This window comes from Typopeltis vanoorti, chromosome 15 (genome assembly GCF_054136105.1).
Source record: "Typopeltis vanoorti isolate ZY-2024b chromosome 15, IOZ_Tvanoo_1.0, whole genome shotgun sequence".
Taxonomy (NCBI): Eukaryota; Metazoa; Arthropoda; class Arachnida; order Uropygi; family Thelyphonidae; genus Typopeltis; species Typopeltis vanoorti.
In genome coordinates this window covers 113,537,062-113,559,620 of record NC_143563.1, presented here as the reverse complement: position 1 = coordinate 113,559,620, position 22,559 = coordinate 113,537,062, and the positions used below count along the sequence as shown (strand labels likewise).

At 35.5% G+C, this 22,559-nt stretch overlaps 1 protein-coding gene across 4 annotated transcripts in view; it reads right to left on the bottom strand.

Annotated features, from left to right (window-relative positions):
• The window catches only part of LOC150099088 (uncharacterized), a 330,865-nt gene that overhangs the window by 213,544 nt on the left and 94,762 nt on the right, over positions 1–22,559 (bottom strand). For all 4 annotated transcript variants that reach the window (XM_090404942.1, XM_090404946.1, XM_090404944.1 and 1 more), the window contains exon 4: positions 20,948–21,124. In XM_090404942.1, coding sequence (XP_090261068.1) covers positions 20,948–21,124 — 177 coding nt within the window. The remainder of the gene's footprint in view (positions 1–20,947; positions 21,125–22,559) is intronic.

The following is a 22,559-nucleotide window of genomic DNA, read 5'->3' as shown; positions in this document are numbered from 1 at the left end:
CCTTCCTATATCCCCTAGCATTTTCCAACTATACCTTCTTTTTGGTATCTCATACCAATAAAATAGTAATAACTATTTCATCTTAATTTCTATGACCCCCCCACCGTTACCAACAATCTTCTAGTCTGACATTCTACTTAATACAACACTGTCATATACTGACTTGAGAATTTCTGACTGCCATTGAGTCATGTTTTCTCTTCTTTGCAAAATAATCATTTTGTATGCTTAGTTTTTCAAGCAGATTGCATCCAAATACTTAATATTCAGCAATCTAGTGCTTGTCTGTTTTTTTATGAAGAAATAGCAATAAATCCTTTCTTTTAAGGCCTCTCTTTTAAATCCTTTCATTTCAACTTACCATAGCGCTGCAATCGCTAAGGTAAGTTAAGGATTCGTATTTCCATCTTGATCAACCAGTTGGCCTTTTTAAAGAGATGCAGAGACAATAACCTTATTCCTATCTGCATCAGGCTAAAAAAGAAATTTACGTCCGCTAAGGTACTTTGTATTTACGACCGCAAAGAAAAACAATGCTCAGAGAACAGATTCAAACAGCCCGCCATAACCTAGCAACAACACAAAACTTCAATCCGAACTATCGAACACAAAATTTCAAAATTGCAATCCGAACTATTGAACTATATTAATCCAGACATTCTACAAGTACTTGAAAGAATTACTGACAATTCGGCCAAATATACCCTGGAAAAGAATAAAGAAAAACTCAAGACCAAATTCCACAGCTTGAAACAATGGCAAAATATGGCGGCCAATCACAGGAATCCATCCAATAAGGAGACAAGGAGCAACCAACCACCGACAAGCAAGAACCATGTGATCAACCTATCAAGCAACACCCTGAACAATGGCAAACTTACGCTACTGAATAAAGGACTTAACTTTGCAATAGCACCTCAAAAAGTAAACAAATTGGTTTTATCTAACACAGTGAAAGAGGCTTCAGGTCCCTACCTAACAATATAGCAGATAAAATACAACTAGAAACTAGTAATGTCCTGAACACACTAAGAAAACCATACAGAACAATCAGCATATCAGGAATCGTTGTCAAGGTCTTGGAGAAATTAGTCAAAAGAAAAAACAGGATTAGATAGATGAAAATGGGATACTGTATGGAGACAGTATGGTTTTGTGAAGGGTAGATCATGCCTCAGTAACTTGCTCACGTTTCATAACATAGTGATGGCTGAACTAGATAAGGGTAATGGGTTTACAGTGATTCTACTGAATCACTTGCTAACTCCTTTGACAGGATACCACATGGAATTCTAATCAGTAAACTGCAGCATATGGGGATGGATATAAGGTTGGAGAGATGGATAGGAGGCTGGTTGATGGAGAGATATCAGAGAGTGGTTTATTCAGGAGTAGAGTCCAAAAGACGGCCTGTAACTAGTGATGTGCCAGAGGGTTCTGTTCTTGGACCACTGCTGTTTAATCTGTTCATTAACGATATAGGAAAGGATCTGGGAGGAAGCATTCATTTGTTTGCTGATGATGCAAAGTTGGGCAGAGCAATAGTGAGTGCACAGGATGTCAAAATTTTGCAGGATGATTTGGAGGACTGGGCTAAGGAGAATGGATGTCAACAAAATGTAAGGTAATGAATTTTGGGGTGAAAAGATTAGCAGCAGTATATCACATTGGTGGAACTGTACTCCAGGAGATTGATGAGGCCAGGGATTTGGGAGTGTTGGTGGATAGGGAGATGAAGTTTAGGGAGCACATTGCAAAAGTGGTTAAATCAGCTCATCAAATCACTTGGTTGCTGAAAAATACTTTAACAAGCAGAGACAAACAGGTTATTGTTCCTCTGTATCAAGATATGATAAGGGTGCCAGGGTTACTTCATGATGGAGATGAGGTGGAGAGGATCCAGAGACGATTGACTAAGATGACAGCAGGTCTATGGAATGAGCCTTATGAGAACAGGTTGAAGATTTGTGGGTTGCAGAAATTGGTTGATAGGCAGAAAAGGGGTGATATGATTGAGACATTCAAATTACCGAAGGGTTTCTATAGGATTAATTCAGAAGATATTTTTGAGAATAGGACTGGTGGTGGGAGGACTAGGGGCCATACATGGAAGCTGGGCAAGAGTGTGGTTAGCAAGAGTGTTAGGGCTAGGTTTTTTATTTGGAGAGTGGTGAATGAGTGGAATAAGCTGCCAGAGTCTGTTGTGGGTGCCATGACTGTGAATGAGTTCAAGGCGAGGTATGATAGATACTGTGTGAATGTCTAGTAGCTGTTCTTGACATGATGTTAGGGCCTCCTTCGATGAGTCTATGGACTCCTTGGAGTTGCCCGTAATAATAATAATAATAATATCTGTATCACAACACAGGTTTGGGAAAAGTGTCATTAAGGAGATGATCTTCAAAGTGCTCCAATAAAGTAGTTAAAAGATATGTAGAAAGAGGACTCCCAGAGCTGAACCTGCAATCTGCTGATAAATTAATGATATGCAAATAAGAACACATGAACACTAATAAGAACACTATATGCAAATAAGAACACATTATACACATCAAATATAACCATTATGGTGAAGCAGACCTCTCGGACCACGCGCTCAACACCTTACACCAAATCAACTGAAAAAGCACCTGCTCTTTACACACATACAAAAACCTGGTATGAAAGGAAATTTAAGGAAGCCTACAAAATCCTGATAAACCACCCAAATATCAACAATAAAGATAGCATGAAAATTCCAAGGATCTGGATGGCACACATTCAGCCTACCTAATATACAAGATCCAACATAAGTCAGGACTCTAGCCAATCTTCAGCTAGTATTAGAAACCATTCCATACCAACTGGCTGGAATGTACAAGTATAATCATGGTGTTAATATATGTATATAGATAGATACTTGTTGCGCCCAATGTATTTCTACAACCAACAGTTAACACTAACAATAGGACTCTAGTGTTGATGTATAATTTTTTTTTTCTACCAGAGGTCAGGCCAACAATTGTTGTAGCGGTTGGTCAGTATCTTTAACAAACCAGTTTGAATGTAGTGTAGCTTGTTTTCTGTGTATAGTTGTATGCTCCAGAAGATGACCTTGACATAAAGGTCGAAATGTCGAATGTAGATTTTAGTTTTATTAAACTAAAGTTTTTATTTAAACACGGTAGTTGTCTCCATAATTTTCAAAAATGCAAATAGCAGTAAATGTTTTATTGTAATGGAAATAAAGTTGTTGAATAATAAAAATAATAATACAACTCCTTCCACGATGAGAGAGGTGCTTGTGCGTGTTCTGATATTCCTTATCAAAGGATGCCTAACCTAGACTCTCATCTTTTTTGTCCCCTTTGGGTGAAAATTTCTTTGCCACATTTTATTTCATCTGCTGCCTCTACCATTCCTCTTTGACATCCTATCTTGAAAGCTTGATTTCATTCAGTCAAAATTCCCAAACAGTGAAGTCATCCTTTTTGGTGATTTCAATGTCCACAATTCTAACTGGCTCCCCTTTTTCAAATTTCACTGACCAAGCTGGAAGAGAGGCTGAGAATTTTGCTGTAAGCAGTAGCTTAAATCAGATAATTCATCGCCCTATCAGAATTCCTGACAATCCTCTTCACTCACCCAACAACACACTAGATCTCATCTTTACTAGTTCTCCTTTCAGGTACTCTATTCAGGTGACTGATCCTCTTGGTAATTCATATCACAATTTCATCTAAGTTTTATATCTGGTGGAATGTCCTTCCTTCCATCATTCACAAATTTATGTGCTCTGGCATTATAACAATGCCAAGTGGGAGGACTTATGTGACTTACTCCCCCTTTCTATGACCAGACCACTGTTTTCATTCTTAAGATCCAGATACCTGTTGTGATCTTGTTACAGAAATAATACCTATTGGAATGAAAACTTTCATTTCTCACTCTGTTCCAATTTCCCAACCAATATTTAAACCATGGTTCTCCAAGAAGTGCGCCAGAGCTGTCCAAGAAAAAGCAAATAGCCTTTCACAAGTGGCTTGAGACTAAAATACCAGGCTTCCTTCACAGCATAAACAGCTGCCCACAACACTTGTAAAACCACTATTAAAAGAGCAAAGTCTAAATTCAACAAGAATAAAGGTAGAAAACTTGCTGCTTGTTACAGTAGCAGTCAGCCTTCTATCCTTTGTCAAAGCTGTTAGGCACAACCTTTGTCCACCTGTGCTATTTCCTCTGTCATTGTAACATCACCTAAAGATAAGGCTGATGTCTTGGCCAACTCCTACATAAATGACCATGGTAAAAATTACCTCCTCCCTTGCTTAAAACATTGCATCTCATGACTCCTGTCACATTCTGCCAGAAAGACATCAGAAGAATTTTGAATAACTTGGCTTCCACATTCAGTCCTAATGAAATCCTACTCATTGTGCTTCTGAACTAACACCAGTTCTCTATCATCTATTCACTAATCTGTATTCAACTGGCATCCACCCTTCTGCATGGAAGAAAGCTCATATACAACCAGTTCCCAAAAAAAGGAGATAAATGTTTACCATCAAGCTAGTGACCTATTTCTCTCACACGAGTTTTGTCTAAAGCAATGGAGAAGATTGTCAACAGTCAACTTCTTCAACATCTTAAGAAAAGCTATCTAATTAGTGACCACCAGTATGGATTTCACCACTCTAGATCCAAAGGAAATCTTCTGGTCTACATCATACAGATTTGAAGAAACCTGTGCCATTGCTCTTCACTTCTCCAGGGCTTTTGATAGGGTCTGGCATCAAGAGTGTCCTAACAAGTTACTCCATTTGGACTGCCTTCATCCTTGTGTAAATGGATTGCCAGTTTTCTCTCAGCTAGGTCTCTATGTGTAATGGTGGATGGGGGTTTGCATCTCAGACTTTCCTGTCAATACGGGTGTCCCTCAGGGCTCTGACATTTCATCCACCCTCTTCTTCCTGATTTATATAAATGGCATGCTCTCATTGACTGCACACCCTATTCATAGTTTTGCTCATGATAGCACACTGCACTCATCCAACACATATGACAAGCCTTGCAAGTGCTCAAACATCTCAAGCTTCAAGACCATCTGTAATAAGTGCCCTGAACACTGATCTCTACGGTATCCTTGATTGGGGTGAAAGCAACTAAGTCAGCTGCAATGCTTCAAAAATGCACTTTGGCTTGTTTCCTTGTAAAAAACCGACTTCAAGATCTTATCCACTTAATTTTGATAATGCTCAGCTCAACGGTCAAGATCAAATCTCTTCTTGGACAGACTCTTACTCCAAATCATTCCTGGCACAATCATATTACTTCTATAGCATCATCAGTTTCCAAAAATCTTTGCATCCTTTTCCATTCAAGACAGCACTTCTCTGCTGAACAGTTACCTAGTCTGTAGAAATCTCAAATGTGACCAACATTGGAATACTACTATCATGTTTGCAGTGATGCACCTACGACCTCCCTAAAAATTCTTGATGCTGCTCAGAAAAGAGCAGTTCAGTTTGATTAATGACACTTCTCTTATACTCTCCTTAACCACTTTCCCACAGAATTTGCACTGTCTCTTTTCTACATTTCCACAGCCATTGTTCAGCAGAACTAGCATCCACTATGCCTCTCATTTCTACCAGATCTACAGGAACTCAAAGCAACAACTGCTCAACATCCTTTTACAGTTCAACTGCATACTTGCCGAACCTGCTAGGCCTAATCCTTTCACCCCAATCCTGTGGAATAGCCGACCACATGAAGCATTTCCAAAGTACTACAATCTCCAACAGCTCAAGAATAATATCAACAGACTATTCTAGATTATTCTACTCCTGATCCTGTCAACACAGCATTTGTTTGCTATAGGATCTTCTGCCTTTTGTGTGTGGGAGAAATATATATATAACCTTTTGGAAGTTTATTTTGCACTTGTTAGACTATAATACATTTAGTTTAATCCTTTATCCAAGTGTAGGCAAACAAAGTTTGCACCTGAAAATATCTTCAGGACTGAGGCAAGGTGGTACATTTGTTGGCAACTTGTAGCAAAAGTGGACCAAGCTCTCATCTCTCCTTGTCTTAGTAACCTCATTCAAGCTGATTTTCTCCCAATATCTCATCCCTCATTAAGTTCACCAAGAGAAGGAGAGATGAGATCTTGGTCCACCTTTGCTAAGAGTTGCTAACAAATGTACCACCTTGCCTCAGTCCTGAAGATATTTTCAGGTGCAAACTTTGTTTGCCTACACTTGGATAAAGGATTAAACTAAATTTATTATATATATATATATAACCTTTTTTTGAAGGCATGGGATTAAGATACATATGTATATATATATATAGAGAGAGAGGATGAGATATACCTTATCAAGGATTAGGCATTTGCCTAGTATGTCTTCATTGGTCTTTCAATGTTGCAACTGGTCTATACCCCCCCCCACCTCCCCTCCTTTCAATTTTCATTTATCCACTTCTGTTGGTAGTTGATATCTCTCCATACTACATGAATAGTCTCTGCATTCTAACTCTATTTCTTGATCTTTTATTTAAATTATAAATACCTAATTCTCTTCTGATATTTAATTTTCTAAATGATTTGATTTTGAGCATGCTTAACTTTTTGTTAAAAATCTCTGCTGCCTGTATTTTATATGAATTAAACCTTAAAATCAACAATTTAAAAATATTTTACCAATATAATTGGGTAGGGGAGTTTAAATAAGATACTAAACATTAATTAAACCAGAACAAATGAAACAAGGAATAAAAGGAGGAAGTGCATACGTGGTGGTTGGGGATCAGAAAAATATAAGATAAGGATTCACAGGAGTAAACTAAAATATAGCAAAAAGGAAAAAATAGCAAGCTTTTCATAATATCTTTTAGGTGTGTTCCACAAAATAATAACCTAGTAGATTTATTTTATTCAGTATACAAATTGTTTTGTATGATTATTGAAATTTGAGAATCCTTTTAAGAAAACTGACAAGTCATTCCAGTTTTTGTTTCTACCAGATCATTTAGAGGTGCATGCACCAAGAAATAAAACATATAGAAATTATTTTCCAGATGAAACCAATTTTGATCAAAAATTTGAAGAGATATAATTGTCCATCAATGGAATGAATTTCATGAACTTTTTTTTTTATTTAGATCATGATGACCATACTCAGGTGTACAGATTACAAGGAGTGTCCAGATATTATAAATGAACCAATACAATTCATGACTAGTTTCGAATGACAGACCAAACTGGTCTGTTATCTGTGTCTGTCCAATATCTAATATGACAACCTACTACCATTCAACCTTATGAAGCATTCCTACTGCATCAACTTACCTATACGAGGATTGTCTGAAAAGTTCTCGGCCTCGACCACAGATGGCAACACTACTGGCATGTTTTTTTTTTTTCTAAGTTGGTACATCTGACATAAGCATCTATGTGAAATTGTAAGCCATTCTATCAAGTAGTTTTATACAGCTGTCTGAAGCAAAAGTGTTGTACGTATCCCTCGAAATGGAGAAAATTGAGTATCGTGCGGTTATAAAATTCTTTTTAAAAAATGGTTTAATGCCAAAAGAAATAAATTCAAAGTCGATAAAATTTTATGGGCACTCTTCTCCTTCATTTTTGACAATTAAGAAATGAGCTGCCGAGTTTAAACGTGGCTGTATCAGCCTTGAAGATGATCCATGTGAAGGATGTCCAAAAAAGTGTAACACCACACCAGAAATCATTGATCAAGTGCACGATATGGTACTGGATGACTGGCGAGTCAAAGTGCGTAAAATTGCTGCGACTATAGGCATTTCAAAAGAATGCATAGGATATATTTTGCATGAAGAATTGCAAATGAAAAAGATTTCCACAAGATGGGTGCCGCTTGCTCACAGCAAATCAAAAACACACTCGCATGAAAATCTCTTAATAGTGCTTGGAGCATTTTAACAAGAATAAAACTGATTTTGTGCATTGATTTATTACTATGGATGAGACTTGGATTCAACATTACACACCAGAATCCAAACAGCAGTCAAAACAGTGGACAGAAGCTGGTTGTTCAGCGCCAAAGAAGACAAAGTCTGTTCCATCAGCAGGAAAGGTCATGCCATTGGTGTTTTGGGATGCTAAAGGCATTTTGTTTATTAATTGTCTTGAAAAGGGTAAAACAATAACTGGGGAATATTACTCCAATCTTTTAACCAGACTAGATGAAAAAAATTCATGAGAAAAGACCTGTTTTGCAAAAGAAAAAAAGTCTTTCATCAGGACGATACACCTGCCCACAAAGGTGTTTTGTCAATGGGAAAATTAAGGGATCTGCACCATGAATAGTTGGACCATCCACCCTATTCCTCAGATTTGGCTCCCTCTGACTTCTATATCTCTTCCCAAAACTAAAACTCTTCCTCGTTGGTCAGCATTTTTCTTTGAATTTAAAAGGTGATTGCAGATTATGGTGAACCACCACATGGAAGAGATAATGGCGCTGGAATAAATGTATTAGTTTTAAGGGAGATTACGTTGAAAATTAAAAATAATTTTGAAATTAAAAAATTGTTTTTTCATTGTTAGGTCGAGAACTTTTCAGACCACCCTCATATGTTGGTCTTTTTTTCTTTTTTTTCTTTCTGCTATCTTTGTTTGAAACCTTATTTTGCTAATCTTTTGTCTTCCATTGTGTTTGTGTGACTATATTGCATTAAACTATGTTCTTGAATTAATGATTTTTTAGTGACAGTTTTAAGTTTTTAATGCTGTTCTGTCACCGATGCTATCTGCTCACTCTTCTCATGTCTATGATCTTTAATGTTTCATCAACTCCCTCCAACTTTCTGACCCATTATGTTAGCAGCGGCTTGTATCTTCATCCATAGTCTATGTTGGGGGGAAGGCACTATAAAGGTGAAAGTTCTAACATACTCTCTCTGGGTGTTTGTCTTAGGATCTCCTTAACAAGTTGGTTGATATACTGTTAACTTAATCATTAGCTGACTTTTCTATTGTTCCAGATAAATTTATTCATCTCTCTCCTCACTGCCAGAATTACTTGATTATGCATTTCCACATTACATTTGCTGTCCTTTCTAAAAATATTGCAAAAATAGCTAATATATGTGACCTATTCTATGAGTATAGTACTACTAAAAATGCAATTAATAATTTCCATTTTTCTGTTTATTTTCACAGTTTTGGTCTTTTTTTATTGATGATTTTTATACCAAATTTATTACAGCAATTACTTGGCTAATTTTGGTTGGTGAGGGGTTAGCATCCAGAATTGGGTTGTAACAACAGGCTTCTCTATGAAAAGCAGTGAGTTTGTTAAGTAGAGGTTGGGTTTTATATCTAATGCTTCACAGAAGGGTTACACATGTATTGAACAAGAGAGATGCATAAATCCATATATATTATTTTGCAAATTTATGATTTTTTTTTTTGTTGATTATATATTTATGATTATGCATTTAGATTATTTTGCAAATGAGATTGCCACATAAGTTAATTTAAATTGAGAAAAGATAACTGTTCAGTGAATTAATAATTGAGAAAGGCAATTTAGATGATAAAAAGCTGGAAAGAGCTATGAGCAGAGCAGACATGGCACTACACAAGAATTTAAATGGATTGTCTGTGTGAGTATAATGGGTGGAGCTAGCAATTCAATATTATGAAGTCTAAGTTATTGAAATTTGGAAGGCAAGGGTGGGATGAAGTGCATATATTTGGTGGAAATTGCTTGAAGAAAATGGGAAGATAAGGCATCTGGGATGATGTCAGACAAGAAAAAAAGAAATTCAGGGGGCTACTTTTTTAGAACTCAGAGGATTATACAACAGATTATGGCAATAATGATGTGCATGCCGCAAATAAAGCAGTCATGGTTGCACTGTTTACAATCTCGACCAAGCCGCATATTAATTACTGTCTGCAGATTTGGTCACCTGTCTTCAGTGATATAAAGATATTTTGAAGTGTTCAGAGAAAAGGAACTAAGATGGTGTCATTTCTGAGTATGATGGCAGATTGAGAGCATGCCTTTACCAGAGACTGGTGGATAAGAGATAATATGCTAGTGGATAACAGATAATATGTTGTTGCTTTTTGGATTGTGGCTGATACAACTAAGGCTCCAAAGTTTCCATGTCTATGTATTATGTCTATTCTGGCTAGTTTGCATATTTTACAGGCTGTAAAAACCCTGCTACTTCTATATGAGACCAGCTAACTTGACTGTAGCTGAAAAGACATGTGTTTTGTGCATTCCAGATGGGATCCAAACCCAGTTCTTTTCAACTAAAGGGAACTGTTGATACTAATTGAACTATGGAGGCTCATGGATATGATTAAGACATAAGTTAAAATGATAGCTGAATTAACAGGGCAGACATTTCATGGAGCAGATGGCTCCCTGCCCATTAAAGGTTGTAAAATTTTAGTATACCAACAGCGTGTTAAGGCTGAGGATTTTTTGTATTATTTTTTTTACATAATCCAGAAACAACAGCTCTAATGACTAAACACGAAACTCTTTCAATACCACTTCAGAACTCAATAAATGCTGCCATGGTCTTACATAGGGTGGTGAAATTCATCTCTCACCTAAGTACAATCAAAAAGGCCTTACAATTGTGTGATGTGAACTGATGGCTTATTCATTGGAAAGTAGGTATGTTAACCACTCAGCTAACAAGGCTGGCATTCAGTTTATACATATTATAATTAACAGGGGAGACAAATGCAAAACCCAGCCTACATCCAATCTAACATGGAACAGTTTTTCTGTACATCATTTAGGACTAACTGCAAATCTGAAACTTAACTATAAGCTACTGATTGTTTTCTACAAAGTTTCATGTACTCCATACAGATTCACTATTTTTAATAGCATTTCTGTTGGCATCTGATTACATTCTTTTTTAAGATAAACAGAACATAATGCTGAACTACTTGTCATAAAGTAAAAATATGAGGTAAAAACCAGAAGAGAGATATAGTAAAATTGCTGATACTGTGGCTTTAGAAGGTTTTGAATAAGCTAGAAAGGTAAGCCAATGAGAAATTGATATTTAAATTGCAGTGTATGGGGGTTTATATATCAAGTAAACTGGGACTAAGAAATTGGCTTTCTAAGAGGTATCAAAAAGAATGGATGACAAGAAAACTATTACAAGTGAGATTCACAAAGCAGATATGCAACTATTTGCAGACTGGAGAGAGTTATTAATAATAGTGTCTATGTTGTGGCTCTCCAGAAGAATTAGAATAAGCTCAACAAATGAATTGTGACATCAGTTAAATGTAGGTAAACATGTGGGAAATTGGAAAATTACATATTCTATTGGTGGAACTAAAACAGATTGTGGAGTAATACAGCTGACATACCGCAAGGATGAGAAGACAACCAAGATGACTGCACCAATACTGAGAAAGATGGCAACTAGAAGAGATAAGAACAAGGTGAGTTCATTGTATATGGCCTTGATATGACTACTGGATTACTGTGCTCAGATCTGGTCAGTGGAATAAAGTTGGGAGGATATATAAAAAAAATAAAAATAAAAATAAAAAATATTAGGACTGCCAGACACTGGGAATAAGGACAGGCTGAGGAGAAGTGGAAACATATTGAAGTAAGAAAACATACCACATTTAAATTTATTTATAAGACCATCTTCAAGGGCTCACTTTAGTGAGTACAGGTGTGGCAAACCCAAGGTAGTTGATACTGGACCATGGCTTACTTCATGAAATATACATCTGTTATATTATCTGTAGACTCTTCCCTCCCCTTTTTTCCTTCCTTCTTTCATTTCTTCTTGCTCCTTTCCCCAAATGCTATTAGAGTATTCAAAGGCAAGGGTTGAATCTTTCCTATTTGGCTATTTAATTTCATCTTATATGGAAAGGGCCTCTGCAGCCCTACCACTTTTTACTGCAGGGACTTCACTCCAAAATGGTAATATGGTTATGCATTTTAATACAGCTAATGCTGCATCGGTTATTGCACAGAATAATCAGAGCGACGTTCAGGGCCTAGGCAGAGGGTCCTGTTCGAGAAGTATATTAGAGTCTCCAACAAAAGTCAGTGATATTGTGAATGAGAAACACAGAAGGTATAGGATTAATCTTAGAAGGGAATTTTACATAGACACATGGAATGTTCGAGGTCTACAGATGGATACTCTTGAGATTGTCTATAAAGAGATGGATAGGTATAAAATTGATATCCTGGAAATTACAGAAACCAAACGGAATGGAGAAGGTCCCTTCAAAAGGCAGGATGGTGGGCTAGTTGTTTACTCAGGTGGCGAATCAAAGCATCATGGGGGTAGCTGTGATATTGAAGACAGCTCAGTAAAGAAGCCTTCTTGGTTCTAACCTCATTAATGACAGGATACGTTCTATTAGACTTAAGATTCAGCCTACAATTGTATCAATCATGGTAGTTTATGCACCCTCACATGAATAGTCCTGAAGAAGAGTGAGAAATACTATTAAAACTTATAGACTGTTTTGGATACCAAGAAGAGACATGTTTTACATCTTAGGGGACTTAAATGTGAAAGAGTATAAGAGTTATGCCGGAATGTGGCATGTTTGATCTAGGCGAAGTAACACCCGTGGTGAAAGACAGTTGGAATTTACCCATGCTAAAAGATTAGTTATTATCAATACCTGCTTCTAGGAACATCCACAACAGAACTATACCTGGATATCTAGCATTGATAGGTCAGGGCACCAGACTGATTATATTGTAAAATCTTACTCTCTTATTATTTATTCTTATTATTTTACTCTATATTTAGTCTATATTCTCTTATCTTTACCTCTTGATGATTCTTAATTATACTAAAACTTAATCTTCAATCTTAAATCTCTTAACTTCAATATCTCTCTTGGCCGATCTCTACTTATAAGAATGATGCTAGTGGTTTGTGGGACAAAGGAATTACTAATGGCGGATACCTATTCCTTTGTCTCACACTGGTTCTAATTCCTTTTTCAGATTCAGGGAAAATTTATTTTTCACTGAGCCACCGCGAATCCTAGATTAACAGATAGTGTAGAATCGAAGAACCGGAACACAGTTTAACATACAATCTTATGTTACTAAGAGTTACGTTTGCAGTCGTAGCCTCTCTATAAATTAATCTCCCGCTGTGGTCCGTAATTTATGAGCAAGTGCAACAGAGAAGAAAATCAGGCAAGTCATCAGTTAAACAAAAAGAACAAAACATTTAATTCAATTGAAACATTGTACATACTATGAATTCACTCTTAATATCTAATCTGCAATTGCTAATGAATGAGCACTAATTTACTTAGATTCTCAATATCTATCTTAGCATGCATGACAAAGAACTTCAGTTAAGGCTTACAATTTACACTTGAAAAATCACACTTATTCATTAATACTAAGGACAATTATTAGCTGAATTTCTAAAAAGTTATGTAAGAGTTATATAAAAAAAATTATATAAGAGCTTTATGTGCTCTTATATAATTTCTTCTCACAAAATCCTCATAACTTTTTCTATCATTAAAAGACAATTCTAAGGCAGCACATGCTCTTAATTAATTTACTTTATAAAACACTCAAAATTCTCATTATTACTTTATCATTCAAAGAAAACTTTCTCTAGAGTCCTTCCTAAATTTTACATTTATTCTTCTATTACGCATATACACATAATAAAACACAGACTGTACGTTACCAATTGCTGGGGAATTATCTGGCCACTTTACACATCCCGTCCAGACAATTACTTTCGACACCACGTTCCTTCTGCTCTCTCTGAGGAATTCTTCAAAGGTTCAATCTGCACTTAATTCTGCCGCCGAAAATAGGTAGACATTGTTCCATGGTGAACTCGTTCAATATCATAACGACATCTCCATAAGCATCGGTGAATACCTTCTGCTGGGCTGGTCACCAACCGGTAAATTGTTGGGAAATCTACGGCAAAGTTCCTCCATCATTGTCTCGAATCCGTGGGGAAAGAGGGGGACGCCACGAGGAGGCCCCATACACATCAGCAAGACCGCCTGAAAACCTCAGAGCATGACTCCACTCAAGAGTCAGAATAAAACTTCACCTCAGAAGCACAAGAACACGAGAATAAGAGAGCTTCCTTGGCGCTGCATGACTTTTTAAATTGCGTGCCACACATTCACTTCATCGATTACTCCTCCCATTTTCTCAGCGTCACCTCGCGTCACCCAGTACTGCACGCCACACACGGAGATTTTAGCCTACTCTTCTGCGCGTATGAGTGTGGGGGGGGGGGGGGGGACTTGCTTACTAAAGGGTGCACCTGTACTCTTTGATGCACGTGTTTCGATAATCCAGCCATTTCTATTTAATCAGATTATCTCTTTCTCCCAGCAATTTATAAGTACTTACACTTAAGCAGTTTAGCAATTCATAATACTTTATAATATCACATATTAAATGAAGGATTCTCAGCTTAGTAATATTTTAGTGAAATTTACAAGTCTAGTACATTCTGGTACATCAATAATTGATTCAAAATTCAACGTAAGACTAAGACTCTGAAAAATTCCAAGTCAGGTGCATCCCACTAGACTGAATCTTAGAGTAATTCACAGAAGAAACATGAACTTGGTTGGATGATTTTTTGGAGACCAACGAGAAAACTTGCCAGAAATGCTTTGGAAAGGAGTCAAGGTGATAATACAGGATACAGCCAAGAAGTATCTCGATCCAATAAGAAGACCAAGAGACCCATGGATATTAGATTCAACATGGGAACTAATCAAAAGAAGGCAGTTGGAAAAACAAAGAGACACAGGGATTGAAGAATATAAGATTGCATAGAGAAGTCAGAAGAGCCACAAAGAAGGACAAAATAAGTTTCATACTAAGAAATGCGAATAGATAGAGCCACAATTATAAAATGATGTTTTATTTAGTTCATTACTTAAAGCACAAGTTTAAGACCAAATTGAATGTCATATACAACAGGAATGGACCATTACTAACAGAAGAATTGGAAAACAAAAACAGATGAAAATAATACTGTAAGGAGCTGTACAATAAAGTGAATGAAGAAAATTAGTAGGAGCCCCTCTCACCAGGAAAATTCCGATTTGGAACCTCCTCCACTTAGGCATGAAGTTCAAAAAGCATTTAAGCAGCTTAACAGCAATAAGGCCCCAGGTGCATATGGAATCCCAGCAGAGTTAATTAAAGCCACAGGGGATGGAGGGATAAGTGTTTCATAGACTGAATACAAGGATATGGGAGACAGGATCGTGGCCTAGAAACTGGAAGAAGTCAGTTTTCATACCACTACATAAGAAGGGAGATATGAAGGATTGCAAGAACTATAGAACTATTTGTTTAATATCTCATGCATGCAAAATTTTATTGAAGGTCATGCTAAATAGAATTGAGGCAGAGATGTCTGAGAAACAAGCAGGTTTTAGGAAAGATAGGGGCACCAGAGATCAGATCCTTTGCCTTAGACAAATCATAGAAAAATATAAAGAATTTAGACTACCTCTGATAATGTGTTTCTTAGATTACGCTAAGGCTCTTAACTATGTTCATTCTTTTCATTACGTCCAACAGAAATCATTTGAAGTAATGAAAATAATGGGTTTTCCTCAACACATTATCAGGTTGATAGCCAACTTATACAGGGAGCAAGAAGCCACAGTAAGAGCACGTGTTAGGCAAAGATGTTTACTTTCTCCTCACCTGTTTAGTATATGTGCAGAGGACATCATGCATGAAGCATTGTATAAACTCAAGACAGGAATTAAAATAGGTGGTAGATTGATCAATAATCTGAGGTATGCTGATGATACAGTACTCCTCTAATGCCAAGGAAGAACTAGGACAAATTCTTGATAAAGTTAACAAGATTACGAATAACAGAGGACTTCAATTCAATCCTAGCAAGACAAATATTATGGTCCTCAAAAGGAAATACAAACAGCGAAGCTCTTGAGAAACAAGAGTACCTTTAATGGAGATCTGGGATCCATTATTAATGTGAAGAATTGCTGTTCAGAAGATGTCAGAAAAGGATTAGGAATGGCTAAAACAACAGTCAGAGTCTTGTCTAAAATCTGGAAGGATGGATCTATCTCCATGGGAACAGTTGAGGATTTTGAATGCAGTTGTTTTTCCAACAACAACCTATATATGAAACTTGGAACTTAAAGAAGTCAGATATGAAAAGGATAACTGCTTTTGAGATATGGTGTGACAGAAGGCTGTTGAGGATATCATATACTGAAAGGCATACAAATGAATGGATGATGTTAGAAAAGATCAGTAGAAATTTAATGCTTCTTAAGGATATTGACAGAAGAAAGTTAAAATATTTTGGAGACATGGAAAGGATGGAAGGAGGACTTCTCAGAACAGTAATAGAAGGTAAAGTTCCTGGAAAAAGATGAAGGGGTACATTGTCAATGAGATGGATGGATGGTGTATGTGTGTGACTGATCTTCAGAGTCTCCAGAAGAGCACACAACAGGACAAAATGCGAGGCCTGGTGTGGCATATCACTGAGCATCGGAGCGACCATACAGCATTTGTGGATGTCCAAGTGAACATATGATAATGATATAAGACAGACATTGGGAAGATTTTTTGGTTAATAGAATGGCAATTATGACAAGGCCATCTCTGGAAGCCATGGAAGGAAGTAACTTTTTTTTTTTTTTTTTGGAAGGAGAGTGGTGGGAGCATGGAATGCATGCTTGAAAGGGTAGTGAGAGTACAATCTGTAAATGAATGAATGAAGAGGTAATTTTAAAGACTGTTGTTCTAAAGTAGATTTACAGTTCATGAATAATAATAATAGTCTTGAGAACCACTTTTGGCCTAAATATACAGCTTGTTCTTTGTATTTCCCTTCAATTATTTTTTTTTCATCTTTTATTAAATATGCTTACATAAATCTTTATTGGAACAACAAAAAAAAAAAAAAAAAAGGCGTTTAGCATTGAAATTAAAATTTGTTAACTTTTTTCAATCAGACCATCTGTACTGGCAAATGTGACAAAACAAAGGTCCATTTGACTTCCGGCATAGAGACCACATGTTTATCAACAAGAACTAGTTCTATTAGAATAACAAAACCTGACCAGTTCCTCAAGTTAACACACTAGAAAGAATAATTACATGACAATTTTTTTGCAAACTTCCAACAGTCTAGTACATCACACTTTGGGGGGGGGGGAGTTGGATTACACAATATGCAAGTGACTGAACAAAGCTGGTTATTGTTATGTTCTGGGGGATGATGCATATCATACCCAGGTCTGCTATTTTGTCAGATTCTTAATAAATGTAGACCACCAAACCCGGTATGGAATTTTTTTTTTTCTGCACTATGTATGAGTGCAGAGCATTTCTGAAGCTTCTTTAAATTTTCTTATATAAGTTACAATCAATATATTGCATTAATGTTTTTGTCAATTTACTTGGTGGCCTGTGTTTGTTATGTGAAAGGATTATCCTCATCCATGCTTCCTTTTCTTTTCCATGTCTTTTCCATGGACTTGTGGATCTCTTTCTGGATCATCCCATCTGGCCTGTATATGCTATGTATACATAGTACATACAGGTCTTATATATAAGACCGAAAGTGATATAAGACAATTTAAATTAGCCCTAGAAATGCTCTGCATCCCCACACATCATGACAAAATCCAAAATAATTCTTCAATAAGTTTCATTTCCTCTTTATTTCTTATCTAACAAGAGTGGACCTGGGATATAATAAGCATTATGCCACAGAAAGGAAAGCAATAACTAATCTTGTTCAATCTGTGATTGCTGAAGTTTGTAAAAAATCTGTCATATAATTATTCTTTCTACTTTTTTCCATCGATTAATACAAGTCCTGTACCCCTGATGATGTAAGTCCAATGACTTACAGATGACTACTAGTGCTCATTGATAAACATGAAGTGTGTACATTGAAAGTCAAATGAAAACAATATCATATTTCTTGAATAAGTAAGCCAAGAAAAAGGGTGGCGTGCCATAACCTATAAACTCACTATCCACTTTTGCATTCATATTTTTTACAAAATTAACATCACTTGGTATTAGGCTTGCCAGACATCCCATATTTTACACCAAATTTTGCTGTCCCATTAATTCTCCCTACTTGGAGGGAGAGCTTAATGTCCATTAATTTAATGAAAAGATAAAATTATAAATATTATGTTACGCAATTATAATTTTCAATATTCTTTTTGAATAATCCAACTTAAATTGATTTGTAATCCATAAAAATTAACAGTTCGAGGAAATAATTGTGTTCACAGTGGCGGAGCAGGTCCCTTTCATTGGTCACTTTTTTATTTAGTATAAGCATTATATTTATAATTCTCTACAAGTATATTTCATTTGCTTATTGCTTATACTGATGATCACAAATTTAACTCTTAAAACAGTTCTTATTTGGGCATTGTGCAGTGTGGTATCGGAACAGTAGGTGGATGTTATTTCAATAATTATTAAAAAATAATATTTCACCTTTTTCGAATGTGCTATATTTGGTTAATACATAAGATATATAATTAAAGAAAAATTAAATTTCTTTATTAATTATACAAAGGTAAATTAAATTTTGTTTCTTTCCTTAAGAAAGGAATTTTATTGCAAAAGGAAAAATAACGACGAAGTCGAATGCAAAATCCGTAGACGAATGTTTAATATTGCACATGGGGGACGATTGGATATCACATAACACATTAACACTCAGAAACATAAATTGAGCATTTCAAGTTCCAAAAGTATTGATACTTATTTTGTAAAACCAAATAGCAGATTTACTTTTTATTTTGTAAAACCAACTAACCAAAATTGACCCGTATTCGGAAAACCAAATATGGAACATGGTGACCCGTATTTGATTTTCCGAAATCTGGCAACCCTATTTGGAGATTTCTTTGAAAAAAAGTAAATACTGATGATAAAAATTTCACTCTTAATTTCAAACTATATTTTATGTATGCAACCATAAGAATCTTCTTAATGTAATCTATGCTTGACCATAAAAATGCATTATGACATGTGGGGCAATTTTCACTGTTAATCTAGTACTACGTTCTAGATTAGCTGGTGACAAATTTTTTTCTTTTATGTTAATCATGTATAAAAGGTTGGTGATCTATAGTGCATTAGTGCTGTAGGTAGGCTAAGAATTAATTAATCAAATATTATTTGTAGAGACTAATCGTGCTACTTTTTATTTTTATTTTTTCAAATCACTAAGTGGTGATGTGAGCAATGAAAATCACCTTTTTTATGTCATATAACAGAATCTAGAATCTTTTATAAAATCTTCTGACTTTACAGAAATGTCAAATATTAAAATATTAATGCAGTGAATTAAAAAACTATCTCCCACACCCCCTCAATTCTTGAAATGTCAGCTGTTTGAAATAATTGGATATTATGAGAGAGATCAATGTCATATAATCAGTGAAACTGCAAATAAAACAAATCAAACTGAAAATAATAGCATCAGAATGCATAGTTTTCAGACATTCTTCAATTTTAGACAGAGATTCAACATTCAGTGTTGAATGGCAAAGCCAATTGAGAGGATAGAACATCCATTTTCTAATCACTAGGGCATGGATTTGAATCCTACCTCTTGAAAAAATTCAAGCCACTTCAAATTGTCTCTGGAGCAGAGCTTCCAGATAATTTGATCCTCAGTCAATCTGTTAATCCTAATGCTAATGTACTACAAGTTTACAGCCATTCACGGGTGGGAACCACATAAAAAAAAGATAATAATGAAATAAAAACTAATGTACACCAGAAAAAAATAAAAAAGGACTAAGAATAATTGATTTTTGCGTGTTATGTGATAAAGATCAGACATCAATCTTAAAAATCTATCATTAATTTATTTGTCCTCATTGAGAATTTACTACAGCAAGTTAGTCTTGAAAAAAATCAAGCATGAGTTTTTTAGATTAGTATTATGGATAGGTGAAATGGAATTCAGTTAAGATGTATTTCGCATAAGACTGAAGAGATGAGGGCTATGTATAATCAACTATCACTACAGCAAACACAAATTCTCACTATAGCAAAACACTGAAACATCCCAATAATAGCACCACATGCACGATGCCATCGTATCAGGATAACAAATTACTCTTTGGTCCATGCAAGTTCTCTATTGTGAGAGTCAACTATATTTATTTTGATTTTGCTGAAATGCAAGAAAAACTTGTGTGCATATGAAAAGAATAATAAAGTAATAAATAAACAGATTAGTATAATAATAAACAAATCAAGAATTGAAGACTTTCCTAAGATGACAATGTAGACCTGGATTTCAATTTGGGATGAAACACTAGACAAAGACTAGAGACAAAAATTTTAAAAACAGTGGAAAGTTAGCTATAAGAAGATTAAAGAAATGAGGACAAAGATGTGAGAGATCAAACTTGTGAATAGATTCACACATGTATAAAGAGGAAATACTGTAGTAAACCAAAAACAGATGAGCAGAGGATGAAAGACAACTCTGAAGAAGGGAAATGAGTTAAGGTATGGTAAAGTTTAAATCCCTGAAATGAATGTATTAAACTGGAGAAATACAACACTAGAATAAATGGCAAGCACAAAACACAATATCAGAAGAAATGTGTTCATTTTGGAAAATGGTAGGTTATACTTCTAACACATGGATACAGAAAACTCCACGAAGTTTTCATTTTGATAGCAACAAGCAGCAGTAGTATTATGAGAAGAGTGAAGGTAGTCAAAAGAAATTTTCACTGTTCTGTGCACTTTTCCTTCCCCCCCCGCAAGTGATCACATTAGGGAACATTTGGTGATTCTTTCTCTTTTGAAGGATTCAACTAAATAACATCTGCAGCACTAACCAGATAACTGAGGATTTCTTACAAAATAATAATGGAAGTTCCTACCTTGTGATGGTTGCTCAGATTGATAGTGCTGAGCACCTGGATTTGCAGTTCTCTCAGGCAAAAGAGAAATATCCAGAGGATTTCTAAATGTTAATTGAGAATTGTCCTGTATATGAGATGGACCAGCTTCTGTAATCATAGCTGAGTCTGCAAAATTCATCAATGGAGGTTTAATATCTGAAAGAAAAGAAGAAACAAAGATAATGCAGATTACTCAAGAATATTTCAAGTGAGTAATCTATAAAAAATTTAGAATACTGAGGGAAGAGGAAATGTCTATAGGTAATTCATTCGATGATGAATTTCTATCAATTTTTAATCCAATTTTTATAACTAGAATAATAATAATCAAATTTTGAGGACATTACTATTTTAGCAAAAATGTTAGAAAATGCAAGACAACTATGGAAGATGTACTGGAAAAAAAAAATATATATATATATTCAAATTTTAATAAACAAATTTCAATCTAAAGCTATTAAATATATGCAAATGGACCAAAAAAAGTTAACTATAATAAAAACATTGTAGAATACATTTTCAAGTTGCAATCAGGCCACACTATAGTGGCTTTGCTAACTAAAACTGCCCAAAAGGCTAACCACAGTCATAACCAAAGTTATGTTAGAGAAAATTCCCTATAGCAAACTATTCCATCGGTCCCTACAACTTTGCTTTAGGGAGAGTCAATGGCAATATATGTACAATACATCAGACTTTCAAAATTATTTATATTACATTGATCTTATGAACTGATCTTAAAAAGTGAGAACTGTGTATCATTCACATGTGGCCTGTGATAGTACTTTTTGCCTATGAGGCTACAGTTATAATTTTTGCACTATAGCAGAAATTACATTGAACTCAGCAGCTTTGGCTAACATTTCAAACTTGAAGACATACAATTCTGTGTTTATAAATATACACATTCCTGTTGTTATTATTAGCCTGACACCAGTCTTAAATCAATGGTGAGTGATAATGGCATGATATCTATGAATTATCAAATTTATATTAATAAATTTATATTAATACCTATACTGGTGTCCAAAACCTAAGGATGAACACTATTTCTGAAGATGGCAGCTGCAAATTGAGATGAATCAGCTTGTGGCAATTTGTATATAACTCACAATTTCAAGTAGAAAGCAGGAGCACAATCAAATTTTCGAATTGAATGCAAAGAGGTCATGTAGTAGCATTCAAAAGGATAAAAGACAGAAGGCTACGCTAAGTGAACTGTGTTTGAAGGAAGATTTTTTTGTGAAGGAATAAAGATGCAAACTTAAATGTCTTGTAATGTCTCAAAGACATCTAGATGATTTCACAGAAGAAATACTGGAAAGCCTGAAGAAAGCCATAGAATTACTGATACTGGCATCTCATAGTGTTGTATCCAGGCTCTGGGGGCGTTTCAAACCCAATGGAATGTGTTAGAGACGTTTGCTAAGAGGTTGCCCTCATTCCACCAAGGAGCATGAAGACAGGTTTTTAGTTATTACAGAAAAACGTAATCGCCACACCATGGAATATCAGCTTGAAAGTCAACTCCATTCGAGCACTGGTAGGCAGATATCTCAACCAACTGCTGTGGTTGAGATATCTGCCACAA